Raw genomic sequence first — 24715 nt, 5'->3', positions numbered from 1 at the left:
GGAAGTTTTTAACACTACCCATACCAACCTCCTTTTAAGGGTTATATTAGTTACAATACAATGTTATGAGTTTATGTACAGCATTTTGTAGGATTGTGGAATTTTTAATAGGTTGACTAGTTCCAGTTCCCTCCAGTGTATTGTGTTCTTAGTGTGCTGGAAGATACCCCATCCTTTTATATCCTTGTATATACAAGTTGTCAAATTATTTTGTTTATAACATTTTTCTACTTTATTCTAGTTGCAATGACTTTTTATAATCTTTTTTAGGTTTGAGGCATTTTTGGGAATGTTTACAACTCCCTCCTTTAAATTATGATACGTGCTTTTAGTTTGTTGTATTTTTAAATGTTTTATATGTGTTTTTTTGTTTGTTTGTTTCTTTGTTTGTTTTGTTTTGTTTTTGTTTTTTTGTTTAGTTTAGTTTAGTTTAGTTTAGTTTTTTTTTTTTTTTTTTTTTTTTTTTTTTTTTTTGCAAAATTCTATATCATTAATGAGATAAATAAATAACCATTCCAATTCCTTAACATTTTGCTGTGTTGTATTGTGTCAAATTGAGCACCACTCTATCAGTTACCCATAAAAATCAATATAATGTTCATTTAGACTTTGTTATATAAATTTATTGAATTTAAAGTCCAGGAGAGCACTACTGGTAGGCTGAAATTCCGCTCCATCAAGGAAAAAAGCGGAGAGAGTTTGGCTTTTTGATAGGATTTCAACCCTTTTAGCTTTCAAAATTCACCTAGGGTTGCCATTTTTTCATCAAATATAGACAGCAACTCAATTTTGAACTGACATAATTTGTCGAGTGGAATCTTAATGGTTATATGCATGTTGTTAATTTTTAATATGAGAAATGTCAAAAAGATGAAGGATTTATTGTTCTTCCTGTGTCAAGGGACAGCCAGATGTGGGCAAATTGTACATAAAAAATGATATGTGTTTAACACAGTCTTGGGTGTCTGATCTTCCTATCAACATAAAATCATCTAAATGTATAGATCTTTGCTACATTCTGACTTTTCCCAAAGGCCCACTCACAACGTACTGCACTGTCAAATGTGTAAACCTTTACTTGAATTTTAAAATCCAAAAACGTAATGCACTTATATGAGGGTTCTTCGGAAAGTTCTCGGACTTAACATTTTTATTTTAACGTCATATTATACCAAAATTTGATAGAAATGTTTTAACAATAAATTCGAAAGACGTGTATTATTTTTTGTATTAAATATTGTTTTTTATTTCAAAATTATTCAGAATTGAAAATCGGATTGCGGAGCAGGGTAAAAATTAAGTTATTCACAAACAGGACACTAAATAATGTTTGCAGTCCCTATGTAAATTGGTGAAAATAAATTTTAGAATTCAAATTAAGAATTTTTATATCGTTTCATATTCAAAATTATGACTTATTACTAGTATTCTGCTTCTTCGAAAAAATACAAATTTCAGAAGTCCAAAAGGAGGACGTTATAGAAGGTCAGGAGCAGCAGCTAGCTATATATAGTGTACGATGCAATATTGTGTTGTACTCGAGAAAACTCAAGAAAAAAAACTCTGAAAATGCTGAAGTTATATATAGGAAGCGGAATATGAATGATAGACACTCTGTATCAGACGAGGACGATCTACCAGGAAATGGATTATCTGTAAAACTCCGATCAAAAGCTTTAAAAGTTAGTAAGGCTTTGAAAAGAGATGGACACTTCATAGTAACTGTTGCTAATCTTGTGAAAGTAGTTACACGGTAAAAGATATTAAAACATTGACATACAAATTTATGCCACTGGAAGAATTGTTAGCAAAATAAATTTCGAGTGATGGAGAAACGTTTATAATGAGTTGGTATTGAGTCATACTGTGTGAAATTTATAGGAATAATATTTTTGAAAAGGTCATGAAGATATTTTTTTTATGTTACAATGTTTAAGTGTGCTCCGTAATTACAAATTAAAGCATGCTCACTTAAAATTAAGTAAAATAGTTTCCAATAAATCATGTGGGATGAAAATTCGCATATCAACAATATAAAATAATTTTACATATGATTATGTGTTCATTGTAAATTTCTTTAATGTAGTATAAGGAGTATTAACATAGTCCGCGATTTTTCCAAACAACCCTCGTAATATCGATACGTGCCACAAAGGCTTCTCTTCCAAACTTAGCCAAAATTTCAAAAACAACGTTCAAGGAAATGTAATTCACTGTGAATGAAATATATGGAGATAACGAACAGTATTCAAGCTCAAAAGTCCATTAAACATTACAAAATAGGCGCAGAGCAAACACTGACCTCCAAAACATCAGAGGTGGGATCAGGTGCCATGGAGGAGTGAGCATCCTCTGCCGACCGGTCACACCCGTGAAATAATCTTGAACAATGAAGTGATTTACACATAAGTTTCAATTATAATATGATACAAAACTGTTTTCTTTCAATTTTGTTTCGCATCAATCCATTCTACAGTACTTTTCTCATTTTTTTCCTGCTAAGACAGGAAGCAATGTACAGTCATCACAATAACTTGTAGAATTACCACAATCTGAAAAAAAAAACAATGAATCGAAATATAATTTAACTTACATATCTCTAACATTGTAACCTGAAAGTACTATATACAGCTAACAAATCTTTTAATGTATGTCTTAGAGAAAAAACATTAATATAAATTATAGATGAGATTGTAATTAAAAAATATATTTACCGCCATTAGTGCCAAGACGAAGGACAAATTAATTATCGCATCAATCTGATATTCCTGAATAGAAGTATTGTCACTTAGTTTTTTCACACGACTAAAACAGCTCTGTAAAAAAAGAGAGAAAAAGCTTAAGGAATGATCAAAAATAAAAACAAAGGGTGTACTTTTCCTTGCAACGGTACTTATATTCAAATATTAAACTTTCATTTTTTTTATGATATGAATGTTTTAGAAGATATTTCTTTGTAACAATATTTCTCTTGATGTTTTAGCAATCCATAGGGTTCAAATATCCATGAAATGTATTTTAACTTTTCTTATCCTGATTATAAGGTTGAAATATGCATTATATATATATATATATATATATATATATATATATATATATATATATATATATATATATATATATATATATATATATATATATATATATATATATATATATATAGTTTGATATTAATTAAGAATGTATAAATATTTGTTTTACTAGAAAGTATCATGCTCAATGTTTGTAGATGAACTGAATACTTTTTTATCAGGAACATTTCAAGATAAACCACTACACGTAAACGTTAGACTACATGTTCATATTAATATTATTATTTTGTATTATTTTATGATAAAAAATCTTGTGAATTTTTCTTCTAATTTTAGGCTAAAAATAATATGCTATATTCACATCTTTATACGATCCAAAGTTAACATTCGCATGACAACTTTTAGTTGCATTAACGTAGTCATATTCAGTGACATCTTTACAACAGGTTTTCGGAATCTGAGAATTCGTCTCTTGACAGGATCCAGATGTTGTACACCAGGGGGTCGTGTCAAAGTCATTAGTTGTGCCTAGTACTTGATTTACAGCACAACAGTCGTACTGGATTTGGGAAAAAGAAAATATCTCGTGTTAATGTAATTTAATCAACTAATTTCCTGGAAACTTATTTCCTGGAAACGGTATAGTTTTAAAACGCGAGGTGTGATCAAAAGGTTTGCGAACTATCTCTATATAAAATTTACAAAACCACAATTCAGATCAGAATGAAATTTGCCACACATATAGTCATACACATGCTCTATAAAAAACAGATGTTAAATAATGTTTTGCTCCGTGTTTGTGACGTCACAGTGTGAAAATTACTTCAATATGTAGGTTACTTGTGACAAAAAATGGTTGACTCAGTCATACTCGAGCAACGAACGGCTATAAAGTTTAACGTATATCTTGGAAATTCCTTTGCAGTAGAATATGATAATTTGTACAAGGTTTCTGAAGACAAAAGACTTACCAGAAGTTCAATCATTAATTGGATTGATTGTTTAAGTTAAGGCAGGGAGATGGTTAAAAATGATATTTGTTCTGTCACCCAGCGAAAACACGCGGGGAAAAGATGTGTTCTTAGTTGAGCAATTTGTTATGAAACATCGTCAAGTTACAATCCGAAAAATGGTTGAATATCTTAAAAATAATATAGTTATTAAATCCCTGAAATATCGTTTACTTTAGACTTTAAACATAAGAGATATGATAAAAAAAAAGAAGAAGGCGCCCTTACTTTATCCACATTGGATAAACGACACTCCCGAGACAGAGGACTGGGGTTGTGATGGGTCACCATACTAATTGTGGGAAGGGATATCCTTATCCACCCATCCTATTGCCGAGATTTGGCCATTTATGGCAGATGGACTGTTCTTGTTATAACAAATAACTTGCACGGTAAGAAATATGAGACTCGGAAAAATCTTTTAGCTTCTGTGAACAGACTGCTACGGAACATGTCACGTGATTGCCTGAATTAGGTATACGTGATTCGCGCATGCAGACGTGCATTAAAATCGGAGAGGACTACTTTAAAAAATAATTAACACTGAAACCTCATTTTATTTCTTTTAGGGAAGTAATTCAATTAGTTCGGAAACTTTTTGATCACCCTTCGTACTAACGATTTCTTATCTAAATACTAATTTTCAAACAGTTTGGCTGACTTTCTTCCGAAAAAGACTATATTGTCGAAAATAGAAGGTGTAAGATTGAAATATTTCTTGGATAATAATATACAACGACTTTAATTTAAAATTCAGACTTACCAACAGGAATTTTGCATATAAAGAAAATACCCTCTCCTTATTCAATCAAATAGATTGACGTGCTATCTTTTTGTTCTGGACAGAGATCATGTGTTTTAATTTTCCTGATTTCCATCTGATTATATGAATCTTTTTTCAATATAATTAAAAATTATGCCAAGAATGCTGTAAACAAATGTTAAAAATATTCGTTAATTTATTCCTCTTTATAGGATTGGCGGAGTGATTTATACCATTCGTCTTTAGAAAATTAACATTCATCATACCTATTCATCGAGATAAGGGACTACATGTCTATGTAAATAAAAATAAACATATGTTTGGGAACATATACTGCATTAAAATTTTCATTTTTTTTTTCATAATCTTATCTTAGGTTATATTTTCCATTTGAAGAACTTCGCCTGTGTAAAAATGTTATTTTAACTTTGGTTGTGTTCGACCTGAACCGTCAGAATAGGTAAATATTGTTCATTTGCAAAACTCTAGGCATAAGTTGTCTACGTGAAAGTCATACATATACTGTAGGACCTGAAGGACCGGTGTCCAGCATGTCGGCGATGTACATATTAAAAGAGGATGTTGATCAATTACCCTAATACATGTTCATCTGTGCTACATGAGTGCATGTTTTGCAATACCTTAATAAAAAACTTGTTCCATCTGTCTGAAACAGTACCACTGTTTGTGATTACATCAGAGGTAAAATTTTGTGTAAGCGAGTCTAGCATCATTTTCTTTAATGTGCCATAATCCTGTTAAGTAAAAGGAAAGAAAAAGGATCAGTATCTTAGCATTTATGGATGAGAGTATAAATTATACTCACCGCGTATAAAGAGCTATTAAATATATTCATCCACAACATATGACACGTTAGTAAATATAAATCATACCAAATGTTGTTGTGATGATTTGGAATCCATCATTTTCTTTGAAAATATCAACAGCGGGATAAATATTCCAAGGGACACCAGAGCAAACTGTAAAATACTAAAATCCTTTAACAAAAGCCTCTGAACAATAAAAATGAAATAAATATGCAGGGTTTGAATGATAAAGCATATTAATTCAGTAAGAGGAAAGTTAACGTATTCAAACTTACGATAACATATACGGCTATAAACCAAGTTCGTCTTTCAGTTTGGACGAAGGACAAGCACAAAACTAGAAGGAGCCAGATGCAAATAAAGGCAAAAGATATCCAACTTATTATTAACATGCTTTTGATATTTTCCTCAACGTCCTCATATTTACAGGATACGGTGAAATCGATTTTCAATGATTCTATTGCTTCTTTTATGGCACAAGGTTTGGTATTTTTTGGTATTCTACTGCATGACACTAAAATTATCGAAGCAACCTAATAAAAAATAGATTTTTTTTCAAATATTTTCCCGCTTATTGTCACTGACAACAGGTAAGAATAAGAAAGAAAAGAACCGAATTGTAGTCATATCCTTTCGACGTCCAAGCACTTCTAGAGCTGCAACGATATAAAACTATATAACATTTAAGATTCATATAGCCATGCAAGGGGGATTTCCTGGAGGACAACTGCAATGTAATAAAATGGATATAAAAACTCTCTTTTATAGCGACAGCGTAAAAAAAGTATTTTTTATTTCTATTAAAGAAATGAATTTAGCCTAATAGCTACCCAGGTTATACTGTAAAACCTAATTCGGGGTGGTTCACGCTTTAAACCTCGAAGCGGTTTATAAAAAAGCGTAAATTGCTCCAACCCAGTATAACTTGTGTAGTGTAATGTAAATGATGTTACCAAGTTTGAATTTGGCGTCCTTAGTTGGCAAGTTACGTTGGCTTCCGCTCTGAGGGTATATAAGCGTCATACCGCTAGCCTCAGCACATTCAGTGTTAGTTTGGCCTCAGAAGAGGAAGGTTGTATACAGAGCTTTATAGGTAAACCCACAGTTTCCCATAAGAGAACGTGGATCAAGTATCCTTACTCTCGCAGGGACAGCTCGACTAGTCCTCAGTGGACATAGTGTATTTTAATTAATGTTTATAAATAAAAGTGCTGAGTAGCTGAGTACTCATTTGTTGAGAACTCATTTCATAACGTCTTGGAAGACAGGTTTTACTCATCTGTTAAGTAACATTGTAAGTCATATAATTTTGTATATAGGTTTGTAAATCTTAGTTAATATTTTTGATAGTGATTTTATTAGTGATGAGTTAGTTAAGTAATTAAGGGTAATCATTTTTATTTTACACGAGAGGAACTCGTTTCGCCTTATTTGTATGTTTTGCAGGCGATTATTTTTGTACATACCTTCGCCGTTTCTGTATATTTTGGCAGGCGATCTATTCAATATTTTAAGTTTGTATTATTTTTGAGTCTCGGTCTCAGTTTAGTAACTGAGGGATCCATACATCAGAAGAGAACACGTTACAGTAGCTATTAAATTCATTCCTCATAATTTAATTTTCAATCATTAAGTGTAGAAAATGAGACGATTTATCCTTTCAATATACCTTCAAATTATACATATTTTAAATGTAATCTCAAGATTGATACGTTTTCAACGTTGGTCATTGTGACGTAGACAATACAGGTTATACGAAAGCAACTAAGTTTGTTTATCCAATGAAAGGACGCATACAACCTATATATATATATATATATATATATATATATATATATATATATATATATATATATATATATATATATATATATAAAATTCAAAAGTACTTCAAAGATGATGTCAAACAATAAAAATAATCATAAAAGAAAAAGGAAATGCACAGTTTCCAAATTTCATTTATTATAAGCGCTCTCTGCATTTCATAATCCGTCTTCAGGTGTACATAACTTTTGAACTGTTTTGTTTTGCTTTGTTACACAAGGCAAAACAAAACAGTTCAAATGTAATATACACCTGAAGACGGATTATGAAATCCAGGAAGCGCGAAGCGCTTGTGTTGAATGAAATTTGGAAACTGCATTTTTAGGTCACCTGAGTCACTCAGGTGACCTATTGCTATCCGTTCTCGTCCGTCGGCGTGCGTCGTGCGTTAACATTGGAACATTTTTAGCTTCTCCTCTGAAACCGCTTAACCAATTTCAACCAAATTTGGCATATAGCATCTATTGGTGAAGGGGAACAAAAATTGTGAATTTCATGGTCCCTGCCCCCCTGGGGCCTGAGGGGTGAAGCTAAAACCACCAAAAATAATGCAATCTTTAAAAATCTTCTTCTTTACTCCTGGACATCAAGCAGTCAAACTGTTGGCATCATTGTAATAAGCATTGAGCCTTCTACCAAAATTATGAAATTCATGGCCCCAGGGTCAGGGGTTCTGGCCCCAGGGTGGGGCTATATAGATAATATAGTGAAAGTGCATTATTTCTTTGAAAATCTTCTTCTCTGCTCCTGGGTATTAAATAAAGTAACTAAGTACATAGTTATGAAGAGCAAGAGTGCCTCTTCCAAAATTGTGAAATTCATGGCCCCAGGGTCAGGGGTTCTGGTGTTAGGGTGGGGCTCTATTGATTATATAGTGAAAATGCAGTAATTCTTTGAAAATCTTTTTCTCTGCTCCTGGGTATTATTTAAACAAACTAAATGCATGGTTATGATGCATAAGGATGCCTTTTCAAAAATTGTGAATTTCATGGCCCCAGGGTCAGGGGTTCTGGTGTTAGGGTGGGACTGTATTGATTATATAGTGAAAATGCATTGATTCTTTGAAAATCTTCTTCTCTGCGCCTGGAGATTATTTAAACAAACTAAGTGCATGATTATGATAGGCAAGGATGCCTCTTCCAAAATTTTTAAATATATGGGCTCAGCTTTTGGGGTTCTTGAGGAGGGGGGGGGGGCTCTATTGATTATATGGTGAAAAAGCATTAATTCTATTAATTAATAATTAATAAATCCTGTCTGCTCCTTAGTGTTGAGCTGATAAATGAATTGCTTAGCTATGATGAAAATTGGAGCTTCGAACAGAATTTTTAAATCTTGTGGTCCTAGGGTCAGGGGTTCTGGCATAACGGGAAGGGGGGGGGGGGGGGCTTTTAATAATGTAGTGGAAAAGTGTTAATTCTTTGAAGTCTATAATTATGATGATGCGGGTAACTCTTCCAAATTTGTAAATTTCTTGACCCTTGGTCTTGGGTTCTGGTGTTAGGGTAAGGCTTTGTTGAATCTGTAATGAAAATGCATTGTACCTGTGAAATTCTTCTCTACTTCTGGGCATATCGGAAGCAAACTGAGTAATAGTTTAAATGATATAAGTAAGCTTATTTCTACCAGATTTTTGAACATCTGGACCATTTGTCTAAGCATTCTGGTTCTGGGCAGGGCTCTATTAATTTGTATTCTATAGTAAGAAGTTATTCACCTTTTCCATTCACCTTTGATAATTATTCACTGTAAATAATTCGAAAGGTTAATAGAATAAGATAATTATGCAAGAATGTTTATCGTATAATTCAAAAAGTACTTTCCTAGTTTAAATAATCAGGTAGACCTGTAAGTAATAGATAAATAAAAATGAGACAAAAATAACTTATCTTATTAAAAGTTCTTCAAAGACCATAAGAGAGGTCAATGCTAGAGCTCTTAATATGGGTTTAAAAATAGTACAGAAGCACTAATAGTTTGTTAATAGTCTGCATGGTGATAGTGTTAAGTGGGGGACAGATTAGAACTTAATTTATGAGTCGATACTGAATACTAGACTAATTATTTTGTTGATCCTGTTCTTCCTACTTCTCTTGCTTTAGGGCAACAATGCTTCATCCATCAGTGTATTTAATTTCTAAATTGTTGTATTATACTAAGGTGACCGATAAGGCCCTTGGGCCTCTTGTTTTCTTTTATGATTTTATATATATATATATATATATATATATATATATATATATATATATATATATATATATATATATATATATATATATATATATATATATATATATATGAACCCCTTTAATTTTTCCTTGTTGTATGCGGTGTACATGTATTACGTAACTGCCGTCGGAAGGATATCACACGGAAGAAGTAATAATTCAGTTGAGAATTGCTCACGAAGGCAACAATCAATCAACATGACTGAAACTTGGAATTTCCCCTCAACCTCGAAGTGCAATACGTATACAGAATATAGAGAACATACTGTTTACACAATGGAAATAGCAAACACATCCACTTGTAAAGGAATCCAAAATACTTACAAATTGAATTAAGATCAAAAATTTAATTTAATACTTTTTCTTGTAGAATCGATTATAGTGTGTTTTTACCGTTAATCCTCCCATCATAATCAGCAACATGTGGTTTGCTTTCTTTTCCACCTTTATTAATGTACAAAATGATTATTAGATAAAGATTGATTTAATGGAATATTTATACAAATATATAAATGTGTTGTACTTGGCTTGAAACATGAATTCAATATGTTTTCTCATCTTAATGAAAAAAGTGATCTATGTAAAACCACATAATTATATTAAGTAACAAGAGGCACAATGAAGTACTTTAACACTCGCCGAAATGATCTTTGCCATGCTGTCTTCAGAACATTCATGTGGGTTTTTTTAAAACAAAATCCCTGTTTATTTCTTCTTCTTTTTTTTAAAGTATTTCAAATTGTTGTTCTACCCTGGCTTCAAAGGGTTATGACCAAATCTGAATACACATAATGGGAAGTTTGAATATTAATATAACTAATGAGGCGTTGTTGTTCTGAAGATTGTAATATAATTGTTTAAAGATCTTTTCTTATATGATTATATAATTATATTAAGTAAAACTGATCCCATCCTACCCCAGTGCCCATAACTTAAATTAACTTGAGTCTATACGTTTTGATAATATCATCATGATTTAATGTCAACCTGCTTCTCTTATTCCTTTTTTTTAATTCTTAATATACACAATTACAATTTTGAGTTCCTATTTTAGCCCCACTATAACCCTATTACCATGATTTCAACATATGAATCTGCACTCTGTTATAAAGCTTTTAAATAAATTTACGTAAATTATGCTATAAATTCCATGTATTATATACGTGTATACATGTATGATACTTTTTTTAATTCCATGGAAACATTTAATCCAGATAAGTCCCGGAGCCATAGTTTTTAAATTAAATCTGAACTATCTAAATCTCCTCGCAAATGTTATGATACATTATGTAGCATTATATATTACATTATGAATTTTTATGTTATATAATATTCTCTAAGATTATTCCTTATATTCCTATGAAAATCTAAGATCTATTTATTTACTCCACCCCAGGGGCCATGATTAAAAGAAACTTGAATCTACACAATACTCCTTGCATATAAATGCAGAATAAGCTTATCATGATCCCAATGCTCTTTAGAAGAGGATTATTAATACTTTTCCTATTTTCCATGTATTTTTACCCTTATTTCAATACATATTTCATATTGAAATTTCATCCACTATCATGGGCCAACTATGTCCAGAGGCCTTGATTTGAACACATATATTTGAACTACTGAAGGTTTCTTGCATACAGATATGCCTAACATGGTTCCCTGTTCTTGACAAGATTTTCAACTATAATTCCCATGCAAAACTTTATTCCCATATTGTGACAAAATCCAACTCCGAGGGGCCATGTTTCGAAGAAATTGAAACCTGCACTACCCGAGGATGCTTTCATATTAATATCACTTATCATGACACTGCTGTTCTAGAAAAAAAATAATTCTAAAATAAATAGTTTATTTATTATCAAGTAAAAATATTTTATCCTTTTTTGTGGCCCAATTGCACTCCTACCCAAGGAGCCATGATTTCAAGAAACTTAAATTTGTAGTAAGGGAGGATGCTTGCATATTAATATAACTAATCATGGCCTCAATGATTTGCCGTTTGTTTTTCAAAAGAAGATGTTTAAACTTGTTTTCCTTTATACTCCCTTTCTAAATTTGATCCCATATTGTAGCCCCACCCCTGGCAAGATTTATACAAACATGAAATTAACCTATGTCAGGAATATATCACGTAATTGTCATATGCTTGGGTCACTTTGTTTTTGAGAGAAGTAATTTTGAATGACTTACCCTACTGTTTGCTTTTTATTTATTTTTTTTTTAATGGATAAGGAAGTTGACATTTATTTGAACAAACATTAATTTAAACCTTCAACCATGGATACTCTGTGTCAAGTTTGATTTCATTGAATTATTATTAGCTTAATGGTTCTTGAAAAGAAGTCAAAATCTAAAAAAAAAATAATAATAATAACGGACAGACGGACAAACTTCAATTTAAAAACTCTAAGCATTGGGATAAAAGAACATCAAGATGGAAGCAAAGGATTTATGATTTTATTACCTTTTTAAAACGATGTTTTTGCACATTTTCAGTATCGGTTCCATTGGCTTTCATATTTTGCAATTGTATCTCTTCCATCTGAAAGATAGTTTAAGTAGCATTTCTATTTGCGTGAAAAATCCTAATTCGGTAGTAGGTACTAGCTCTTAACAGAAAGTACAAAAGGAGGCAAATGTATCAATAAATGGTGACAATAACATACCAAACTACAGACCATAAGCAAAGCACTCATCTCTCGTTAAAGTACATGTAACTAATCTAACAGGCAAATGTAAAATTAGATAACTCGACATAAGCAGGACGAATAAAATTATCCTGGGTGTTGAGAAATCAGAGATGAAATTTGACGTCTAAGAATGCTTGCCAAAGTAAAAAAAAAAAGATGTATGCAAAATGATGCATATGACCTCGTTTATGCAGCGTGAAATATATGGAGATAACGAACAGTATTCAAGCTCAAAAGTCCATTAAACAATACAATATAGGAGCAGAGCAAACACGGACCTCCAAAACATCAGAGGTGGGATCATGTGCCATGGAGGAGTGAGCATCCCCTGCCGACCGGTCACACCCGCAGTGTGCTCCTTGTCATGATCGGGAAATAACGGAAAAAAAACATCGACAGTTCAGTGTGTAAATACATGTAATGGCCTAACAATTAATATGAAAAACATCAGTCAGCATTTGACTCAATGATAAATTGTATTTGCTGACAGGTCATTTTATTGACCATAGAACATACGAAATGATGACTTTAAACGAGACTGTTGATATTCTTGTTTCATCAACTTGTTTGTCAATAATTTACCTCGTTTTAGAAATTGTACATAGAGCATGCTCTTCCGTATCGAATCAACTGAGAGATATAAACCCCGTATGCAGATGATGAAAGTATATTGCTGCATAAGTAAGGGAAGTTGACGATTGAAAAGTTAAAGTCATCACGTTTATCATAAAGCTTGGTTGTTAGATTACCATTAACGTCTTTTTCTAGTAGAATATCCAAATATGAAACAGATGTGTCAGACACTTTGGTATCTTTTATCTCAAGCTTACCAGGATATATCGTATGGACATAAGAATGGAAATAGCCATTGTTAGTTGACAATACGTCGTCGATATATCTAAATGTCGAGTTGAAGGCCACAGCAAGTGTTTTCTTCTTTTCACGTATAAGATTTTGGACAAATTCTGCTCAATATGAATACAAAAAAGGTCTGCTATTAACGGGGCACAATTGGTACCCATGAGAATTCCAATAGATTGTTGGAAGACCTGGTCTCCAAAAACTACATAGATATTGTCAATCATATTGTCAATCAGAAACTCAAGCATCTTTTTGATGTCAACTTACTTACTCACTTATAATGCTTACTTTTATTTTAGAAATTCAAAGAAAATTAAATGGGACTTGAAAAAATACTTCTAATGTCATTTATTTTCTCCCTTTCAAAAGCGTTTCTTTATTTTATTCATTTGATAATTTAATATTTGGGGATTAAACATCACGGTGCTTTCATAGTTTTTCCATGTTTAAGAACCCTCTATACACTGATCAAAAATGTTTTGGGGACTTTGAGAAAATTATTTAGCATAAAGGAGGATATTTTGAAATTAACTAACTCCTTTTTAATATAGGGAGCGTGCTTTTTTTATTTTAAATCTTCAAAGACAATGAAGTAATAGAAAAGAAAAATTGCCTTCACTTACTCAAATGGATAAAATACATGCAAATAAAGTTTACAAATACTCTATCTTGGTCTAATATAATGTTTAGAATACTTGGATTTATTTCAAATTATGTGATTTAGTTCAGATAACAATTTATTCTACTTGTATGTCAAATGGTAGGTCAGTCTAATTACACAAAAGTACCCTGAAAATAGGGTGCAGTGTAGAGAGGGTCATTATTCTTTTATTTAAAAAAATCAGATTCTCTCCTGTGTTTTCTGTGTTATGCTGAAGACTCTATAAAACATAAAATTGTCACAAAAATAGATTTGATCTTTTATAGGAATATTTTTTGAAAACTGAGAAATAACAATCAAAATAAAGAAAGAATTATACTGCATTGCAGAATCACAGAAGGTGCATAAGTTGTATCATACCCAATTTTTAACTATCTTTTAACTATGTTAGCTGATTACATTATTTTCCCTCGGATTGAAAAGTCGCATTTTCGTTGATTTAAATAGATTTTATATCAGTCAAAGGTCATAATACCCTTTTTTGTTGAAATCAATTTTAAATGCGTGTCGTGTTTTTGCATTAAAAATTACAAAAAAAAAAAAAAAGAGAGCAAAATTCTACCCTCTTTTGAGTTTCCGAGTTTTGGCAGCAAATATTTATCTTTTCTGGCTTGTCAATTCATTTGAGTGCCCACCCATGACTCAAGGTTCACCAGTGGGGGGGGGGGGGGGGAGGTGGGGGAGGGGCTCAATAAAGTTGACAAGCCGGAAACTGCTGAAACTTCCTCTACGTTTTTGACAATTTTAATGCAATAACAATGCACACTTTCCGCCCTATTGCAACAAAAAGTTGGAGAGGGGGCAAATGTCCTTGAAGCAATACATAGTGACCTGTAGTAGATCAAAATTAATAGATATATATCTACAAATAATTTAATTTTGTTTGTATTCTAGCCTCTGATTGGTTAATATCCAAAAAGGAACACAAATTATTTCTGTATAACCTGGTTTGGTATGGGGACACACCCCCCTGACAACCAGCTGAATCGTCTGTATCCATGCAATCCTCTCATTTCCAGTCCTCGGGATTCATGGAAAATTCCAGATTTAATAAATGTACCTTTAGCTTCAAACAGTAACTCGGATCTTACCACATGCAAACAAAAAACATGGCTGCTAGGACTATGTATCAGTTTTTACCTCCCCTTGCTTCCCATCACTTCCGTTACTAGGGTTGTATTATTGAGCGGCAAATTTGAACTAATAAAAAGCAACGATATTTTACACCCACAGTTGTTTAATGATTTTAGAATTAAATTATAAGGAATGACTCTAATTCTTGGCCAAATTATTCGAGGATAACCTGGTTTGGGTCAGTTTACGCTGTTTTATAATCCGCTTCGCGGATTATAAAGCGTAAACTGACCCAAACCAGGTTATCCTCGAATAATTTGGCCAAGAATTAGAGTCATTCCTAAAATAATTAATTTTTATGAAAGATAATCAATTCTTAAATCATTGTCTTGCTTGGATCATTAAATTCTTTTTTTAAATCTAAAAAAAGAATATTTAAATGCAGGAGAATCAGAACACAACCCAACTTACGCATTTTTCTTGATAATTAATAAGTTTTTTTTTTTTAAATCAATCAGGCAGAAGACTCATTTTATTTCATGAATTTTTAAACAAAAAGCCTTAAATAGTCATGTAATTGGTAGTAAAACAAATATTTAACTATTTCAAAGTTCTGCTTATTAAGGTATATACAGACAGTAAGATAAACTATACCTTACCTCATTAGAGGCCCTCTTATTCACTTCATAATTACTGTTGTTTTTGACGAGTCAGGGAATAAACCTAGTCGTTGTCTTCTTTTTATTTTAATTTCATTTGTGTATATCGAAAATGTCCATTAGAATTTTTTCGCTATTATTTTATTATAAATTGACATATGGGCTTCTTGTTCCACGCATTTAAAAAAGTGAGTCTTTATCAAGAGCAAAGAGAGTAAGTGTATTGTCTTGGGAAGTTGACAATACTTGAGTTAAAATGCTCTCACAGAAGCCTTTACATGTAAACATGCCATAACAAAACACTAGAGTTCACTATAGTTTACTGAAGTAAACTAATTACAAATTAAAGTAAATTAAAAAAAAATAATACAAAAGTATATGTAAATAGTCATTTTGCTACATGTATGAAATTCAAATTCAATTTTCATGTTTCAATGCTTCATATTTTAACCATTCCAGTCAACTAAAGTGACCCTGCCTTTACTGGATTCCTTAACTTCATAAAATCCTTACAAACAGAGATGCATTGTTGGGTCCAGCAAATGCTTTACCACTGGGACATGTGTAGTCTTACGTGTTTCACACCAATTGTTAAACCTTTGTTTTTATACTAAATTGACTACGGAATGTTCCGTCTACCTAATTAACACATAGGGCACGCGGCGAGTGTGACCCGTCAATAGGGAATGCTTACTCCTCCTAGGCATCTTATCCCACCTCTGGAATTTCCAGGGGTCCGTGTTTTGTGCCCTAATCATAGATTTACTTTGTTTATACATTTTTTTATTGATCACCGTTCGTTATCTTCACCTTTTTATTTAATAAATCTCAATTCTAAGAAAAGATTTATGATACTAGAAGGTAACATTCCTTGTAAGTTGCATGTTAAAATATCATTTCCAAAATATCATCCTTGAAATGCAATTTGCGAGTTATTGATGTTCTAAATTTTTTGCAACACTTTTTTTTCTGACTCGTATAGACATTAAGGGCCAACCAACAACTTTGTAACAAACGGGACTTTAATCCAACTTTCTTTCTTTAATGCATTCATCAGTCATATACGAGGGGTGATCAAAAAGTTCGCGAACTAATTGAATAACTTCCTTAAAAGAAATAAAATGAGGTTTCAGTGTTCATTATTTTTTAAAGTAGTCCTCTCCGATTTTAATGCACATCTGCCATTGCTCTGCCCTTGCGCGAATCAGTGATCCAGGCGGTCACGTGACATGCTTCGTAGCTGTCTGTTCACAGAAGCTAAGAGATTTTTCCGAGTCTTATATTTCTTACCATGCAAGTAATTTTTTATAACAAGAACAGACCATCTGTCAGAAATGGCCAAATCTCGGCAATAGGATGGGTGGATAAGGATATCCCTTCCCAGAATTACCATGGTGACCATCACAATCCGAGTCCTCTGTCTCGAGAGCGTCGTTTATCCAATGTGGAAAAGTATGAGCGCCTTTTCTTTTTTTCATATCTCATATGTTTAAAGTCTAAAGTTAAGGATATTTTAGGGATTTAATAATTATATTATTGCTTAGATATTCAACTATTTTTTTTTACTGTAACTTGGCGATCTTTCAAAACAAATTGTTCAACTAAGGACACATCTTTTTACCGGCTTGCTTTCGCTGGGCAACACAACAAATATAATTTTTAACCATCTCCCTGCCTTCACTAAAACATTCAATCCAATTAATGATTGAACTTCTGGTAAGTCTTTTGTCTTCATAAGCCTTATACAAATTATCTTATTCTACTGCAAAGGAATTTCCGAGATATACGTTAAACTTTACAGCCGTTCGTTGCTCGAGTACGACTGAGTCAACAATTTTTTGTCACAAGTGACCTACATACTGACGTCATTTTCACATTGTGACGTCACAAACACGGAGGAAAACATTATTTAATATCTGCTATTTAAAGAACATGTGTATGACTATATGTGTGCAAAATATCATTCTGATCTGAATTGTGATTTTTTAAATATTGAGATAGTTCGCGAACTTTTTGATCACCCCTCGTAGAAACAGTGTTTAGGTCTCCAGGCTTATCAGGTGTGCAAGGACATGCGCTGTGTATGATCAATTTTTAAACCAAGGCAGGCAACATACAATTAAGATACAACCTATTGTTAGGTCATACATGTACTAGGAACATGTTTCATAAAAATTGCCAGGTCATTGTTTTTACACTAATAATGACTACTGAATACTGATCAATACCTGATCAATACAGAGGGGTCATGGCTTGGTCGACAGGGGATGCTCACTCCTCCTATGCACCTGATCCAGTCTCTGGTATTTCCATGTTTTTGCCATGTTTGCTATTTGCCTTGTTTAAAGATTTATGAGATCGATCAGTGATCGTTATCTTCACTCTTTTCATTAAGAAGCATTCCCCAGTAAATTAATTGCTTAGCGGAATAAGAAATGATAACTGCAGAACTATAGCTCTCTTGGAAATAAAAATCAAAGAAACATACTAGAGAGCTAAAGATTTATCCATATAACATTTTTTTTTTCGCAAGTTAAGGGTAACATTTCTTGCATTATTAGTATTTCTCCGTCTAAAGCATAGTATTTTTTAACGAAAGCGTATTGTAGCAGGACTCAAGCATGTATGTTCGAAACTAAGTTTATGAGTCTGATATGTTAAGGCACCGATTGTCTTTTGGAACAAATGTTAGGAAAATGAAGTAACAAAAGTAGGTGTAAAATATATAGTTTAATTAATGATTACCATGTGTTATGAAGGAAAAAGCGTAATATACTATTAACCGCTGCAAATGGGTTTTATGTCTCCCAACCGATTCGATATGTAAGAGCATGTTCTAGTGCAAACAATATTCAAAACGAGGCAAGCTACTGTCAAATAAATTGATTATACAAGGATATTTACAATATCATTTAAAATTAACATTTAGCAAATTCTATGGTCGATAATTGACTTTATTTGCAAATACTATCTATCATTACATTTAAGTCAAATTTTGGCAGACGTTTTTCATACAAATTGTTAGGTTATTATTTTCTTACTGAATTGTATACGGATTTTCCGTTTACCTGATCATAACAAAGAGCACAGGGTGGGCGTTACCGGTCAGCAGGGGATGCCCACTCCTCCATGGCACCTGATCCCAACTCTGTTTTCAGAGGGCCCTGCTTGCTCCGCTTATCATTATCATAACTATACGTTATCTTCACATTTCATTCATTATACGAGATATAATATGCGAATATTCCGTCAAAGAGTGTAGCCGTAGATCGAAGGTTTTTGCAAAGGTGGATCTGTATTGCTTTTTGTAAGTTTGTCCGAAATTTCTTCCTAATAACTACCAACAGTTCTGCAGCTAAATTTGAAAAAGAGAATTATAGTTAGACAGACATAGTATTTAATTGCTCAGGTCATATATGATTGATTCTTATTGTTTAACGCCGAGTCGGCAATATTTCAGCCATATGTCGGCTTTCAAATTAAGTGTATATGACCCGTTTTGAAGTTTTTGGTTTCGCTGGCGGCCCTCAGTGAGCCTACTCTTTTTTGAAAACCAGAGAAACGATCTTTTACGTGCCATGGGGGTTATCAGGTCATATACAAAGTGCGCCAAAAAAAATAATAACATACTTTCTCGAGAGAACTTTATAAAAGACCAGTAAAAAATCCCACATAAGAATACTCCACAAGTAACTGTGATTTACGCTTGGGAATTTCAGCATGCTAGAGGTTTACGGCAAGAACCTTTCGCCTTCGTGTCTTGTAACCCTTAGCATCACTTGAAAAAAAGTAGAAATGATTTTTTTAATTAAAAATGAAGGCTCTGACATTTAAGAGAGACACGCAACAGTTAAATGTTCATTATTTTCAATACAACTTACGCCTTAATCAATATTAATCTCTCCTACATGTATTAGCGATCTAGCCGTAGGGACGTTAACTGAGGCTCTTACTTAAATGAGTACTTTTAGACTTGAATGACCCCACCATCCAAATCCACTGTTGTAAATATGAAATTCTGAGTTCAGTGTTCACACGTTGGAACTATTGAAATTTTTCATTGATTTTTTTTCAAAGAGTAATTCAAAATATATATTATGAAAGTTATAAAAAAAAATGAATGTGATTATTCTTTAGATACCGACTGGTCATCAATAAATCTGTATTATAGAATGGGTATTTAGTTGAAATTTCGAATTAAGCGATTGTGGGACTGTAAGAAAACTATTTATCCTTCTGTCTTTTATAATTCAGAAGTGAAAAAGGAATTAGATAGAATACAAGATCAGTATGTACTGGTCCCAGCTGACAAAGCTGGTAACAACATAGTCTTTGTTTGTAAGGCTCATTATTTTAATTTGTATTTAAGAGGAACTAGGATTTAATGCTGCAGGTGGAAATCCAACTTACACCCATAGCTCCCTTTCTGAGGAGGAAATTCTTCAAAATCATATGTCCGTTTTAGATATTTTTAATATTCCCAACAATCAAACTGAATTTGAATTACCATACCTTTGATGGATTCCTAAACTTCATAAAAATCCTTATAAACAAAGATACATAGCGGGTTCCAGTAAATGTTCTACCAAGCCTCTTTCTTTACTCTTCATTAAAATATTAACAGCAGTGATGGAGAAACTTCAGGAATACTGAGTAATTCAGGAGTACTTATCAACAATATATTTGAGAAGTGGTGTAAGCTTTTTTCTTACTCCTCACTGAAGTATTTACTGTAATGAAGGAGAAACTTCAGGAGTACTGTTCAACAGTATATTCGAGAAGTGGTGTAAATCAGATGTGGATACTTAAAAACTCCAAAGAACTTTTAGAAAATTTGAAATCCAGGCTTTTTGACATCATAGACAGCTGCTTTTTCAAAAAAATGGAACTCGTAAATAAACTTACCTTGTCAATGGTCATTTGCAAAATTAGTCTCTTAAAAACATTCTGATTGTACACAAAAGTACTGTGAAGTTGATATTAAAAAGATGCTTGAGTTTCTGATTGACAATATCTATGTAGTTTTTGGAGATCAAGTATTCCAACAAACTGTTGGAATTTATATGCGTACCAATTGCGTCCCCTTATTAGCAGACCTATTTTTGTATTCATTCAGGAAGCAGAATTTAGTCAAAAACTTCTACATGAGAGGAAGAAAACACTTGCTGTGACCTTTAACCCGACATTTCGTTATATCGACGACGTATTATCAATTAACAATAATTATTTTCATTCATATTTCGACTCCATATATCCCAGTGAGCTTGAAATAAAAGATAACACAGATTCTGACACATCTGTTTCATATTTAGATATTTTACTAGAAAAAGACGTTAATGGTAACATAACAACAAAGCTTTATGATAAAGATGACGTCGACTTCAACTTTTCAATCGTCAACTTCCCTTACTTATGCAGCAATATACCCTTATCACCTACATATGGGGTATATGTCTCTCAGTTGATTCGATACGCAAGAGCATGCTCTACGTATGAACAATTTCTAAAACGAGGCAAGCTATTGACAAACAAGTTGATGAAACAAGAGTATCAACAGTCTCGTTTGAAGATTTGCAAGTTTTACGGTCGATACAATGACCTTGTCCGCACATACAACCTATCATTTAGTCTGACTGATGTTTTTTCACACTAATTGTTAGGCAGTTACTGATACACTGAACTGTCTAGAGATTTTTCCGGGTTTATTTCCCGATCATGACAAGGAGCACACGGCGGGTGTGACCGGTCGGCAAGGGATGCTCACTCCTCCATGGCACCAGATCCCACCTCTAAATTTTGAGGGTCGTGTTTGCTTTGCTTCAAATTTGTTTTATTGGACTTTTGAGATTGAATACTGCTCGTTATCCTCATATTTCACTTCAAATAGTCTTGTTAGGATACTGTAACTGTACTATTTTAAGCTTGTACGATAATTTGCAGAAATTGATTTTCATTCAAGTTAAAGTTGATTTGATTCTGAATATATATTTTCATACAAATAACATCAGCATTGTACTTGATTAAGCGGATGCTGTTTTCCGCCAAAGGCTTAAAAATAATACACAGCTAAATGTTATACACTTACAGTATTTTCCAGTTATTTGAACGGAAAACATTACAAAAATATCGTAGAAAAATACCTCATATTAAAAATGAAGTCAAAAAGTCCTACGATTCTGAAGATGAAGATGGGGATTGAAAGTGGCGGAGAAGGAGGGATCTCACAAGATTTTTTGGCACAAATTACATGATGCCGTACACCCAGTAATTTAGCAACTTAAATGTAAATGACCGATGCCTTTATTGCAATTAACGAATATTTATTGTGTAATTTTGGCAAAATGTATAGGTACATTTATAAGAAATATGCAGTGTTCATACTATTATTAAAACAAGTGACCCATGACCATCTTGCTCATCCAAATCACCATTTTTTCCTTGGCAAATGAATATATATGTGTAAATAAAAGAAACCCCTTATTTTAGTTCTCAAATAAGAGTCCATGATTTCAACAAATTATATTTGGAGTATATTGAGGTTTAATGCCAGCGTTTTAAATAGCCATTTTGTTAATTTGAGTGTAATTAAAATTGACATATTCGCTTCTTTTATCCTTGGTGGAAATAGAATCAAAACACTCGAGGTACAATATCTATTACATAGTTAAACAAATATTCAAATAAAGTTTCTTACATGAAAAGAATAAAAAGTCAATTAATGAAGTTGATATTTTTCAAGTTCTTACAAAAAAAGGTTAAGTGGTCGGTGTGTGTATGTGTGAAGGAGAAGGGGGGTATATATACTTCTGCTCTAAAACTAACTGCGGAATTTTGAACAAGGTATTTCTTCCTCTTATAAACCTGTGAATAATTGTCAGTAGAAAGAATAAAAGATATTATTTAATTGTTCCATTAACAGTGGTTAAAATTTTATTTTCCGCGCTCGTGCGAGCTTTCATGAAGGTTTAAAATAATTAAACCTTTCATCATTTTTAGTTAATAGTATGTATATCCTTTTAAAGATAGGTGGGGATTTTAATTTGAATTAACTTGATTCCCCTTTACCCAAGAATGCTTTGGCTAACAGAGGTACAAACAGACAAATTGATGCAGGACACTCTTTATTAGAAAGGCATACTTGACCCTTTCGTCAAGGTTAGTTAGAAATGAAAGCAAATTCAAAGATATAACCTGTAATCTTTTAACCGATTTCTTTTGAAATAAGCATTATAAAGAAAAACAATAGTATTAAACAAAACAAAAATGGAAGAATTACTTACACAAATAAAAATTTGAATTGTTTTTCTTTATCCAGAGACAGCGTCTGTACAAATAAAATGATATTAATTTTATTTCACATTTGTCATTATTTGACAATGTCAGAAAATATGCTTACCACCCCTTTGGACCAATGAATAAAGCTAAAACATACTTCATTACAGTCAAAATTTTCAATGCAGTCTTCCTTTTATGAAGGAAGTTAGTTGAAAGCCTTCATACATTTCACTATGTTTGACCTTGTGACAAAAAAGCTTCAAATATGTTTCCAAAATCATCTTTTCTTCCGTATTTACCCAATGGTATTCTATGTCTCGTTTAATATTTTACTTTAATTGGTAGTTGCATGGAAAAGAAAGTAACATTCGTATACATGTACGAATGTAAGTACAAGATGTGTTTGTGAAACACTGATGCCCCAGTATGGCAGCTTATGCCGAAGGTTAACGTTTCTCAAATGCAAGTCAAAATCCAGGCCAAAAGATAAAAATGTTGATACCCAAAGAAAGGTCTTGTCTCAAGGAATATACCTGTGATATTTGAACGACCTAGCTGCAACTGTTCAAAAGTTATGGCCAAGGTTAAAGTTTTTAAAATAAAAGTCAAACGTCAAGGTCAAGGTCAAAGTGGTTGGTATCCAAAGGAAGACCTTGTCACAAGGATTACATATGTGAAGAATGAAAGCCCTAGCATCAACCATTCAAAAGTTATGGCCAAGGTTAAAGTTTTTCAAAAGTAGGTCAAACTCCTATGTCAAGGTCAAAGGGTCAAAGTTTTTGGTATCCAAAGGAAGGCCTTGTCACAAAGAATACATATGTGAAGTTTGAAACCCCAAGTACATACTGTTCAGAAGATATGTCCAAGGTTAAAGTCTAATATCAAATATGATGGTACCAAAAGAAATGTTTTGTCACAAGGATTAAACATGTGAAATATGAAAGTCATAGCTCCAACCAATCAAAAGTTATGGGCAAGGTTAAAGTTGACATCAGACAGACAGACAAACAGATAAACAGACAAACAGACAGACAGGACAAAAACAATATACCCCCGGGATCTTCCGATCCGGGGGCATAAAAATACACGTATAATACGCAAGTACTTATAATACACTTATTAGAGAAACTTGCTATCGATCATATATTGTATTAATTTTTTTAAAGATCAAATATGTTCATTGTTGATCCCCTAATTAAAAAATAACACCTGAATTATTTGTATGTATAGCTAGTCTTTTAAAATGATAAAAATATTTTTAATCTAAATGCTGTACGTAATGAATCAAAATACACTTTTCATTTACACCATAATACTTACTTGTCTTCGTTTTCAATGGATATCCCTACTAAATCATGCTAAATATTTTTTTACAGTATCAACTATTTTTGACGATTTTTCCCCAAAAATTTATTTTCTCCTTGTATCGAGGAATTTAATTGGTTAAAATACAATCTGTATTGTACGGAAGCCTTGGAGGGACACTGACTTGTTATGACTTATTTGTTATAGCTTATTTATTAGGACTTTTTTGTTGATGGTTATTACCAAGTGTAAAGTAGCTTTGGAGAGCATGTAATTGTCTTAAGTTTATTGTTAAAATGATATATTTAGTCCTAGTTTACATGTAACTTTGGTTTTTGATTGATTATAATTGTAGTTGAACGTCCAGACAGTTATGATTGCTTAATTCTTATCTGTTATATATCTTGTAACTTAGCTGTTATAACTTATCATTGCTACTTTATCTTGTCATTAATAATAAATTCAAAGGCAAAATATTCATTTTCCTTTTCTGAGACTACACC

The 24715-nt window shown here is 32.5% G+C and overlaps 1 protein-coding gene across 2 annotated transcripts; it reads right to left on the bottom strand.

The window, feature by feature from the left end:
• Positions 1-2395: 2395 nt before the first annotated feature.
• On the bottom strand, positions 2396-24314 carry LOC133201242 (uncharacterized). Of its 2 annotated transcripts, XM_061337036.1 has the most exons (10): positions 24228-24314; positions 22913-22956; positions 12152-12229; positions 10078-10128; positions 5908-6165; positions 5699-5785; positions 5447-5560; positions 3394-3591; positions 2715-2816; positions 2396-2552 (listed from the first exon to the last, which is right to left on the bottom strand). In XM_061337036.1, exons 3-10 carry the CDS (start codon positions 12227-12229, stop codon positions 2499-2501), a joined length of 942 nt encoding a protein of 313 aa, XP_061193020.1. In that variant the 5' UTR covers positions 22913-22956; positions 24228-24314; the 3' UTR covers positions 2396-2498. The 2 variants fall into 2 exon arrangements, with proteins under 2 accessions (XP_061193020.1, XP_061193019.1); XM_061337035.1 differs by lacking the exons at positions 22913-22956; positions 24228-24314 and adding an exon at positions 20145-20257.
• Between the last annotated feature and the right edge of the window lie 401 nt (positions 24315-24715).

Source organism: Saccostrea echinata, unplaced genomic scaffold (assembly GCF_033153115.1).
Source record: "Saccostrea echinata isolate AGI-Se365-2 ecotype Australia unplaced genomic scaffold, CSIRO_AGI_Sech_v1 ptg000043l, whole genome shotgun sequence".
Lineage (NCBI taxonomy): Eukaryota > Metazoa > Mollusca > Bivalvia > Ostreida > Ostreidae > Saccostrea > Saccostrea echinata.
The sequence above is the reverse complement of the archived record's forward strand: the minus strand, read 5'-3'. Positions and strand labels throughout refer to the sequence as shown.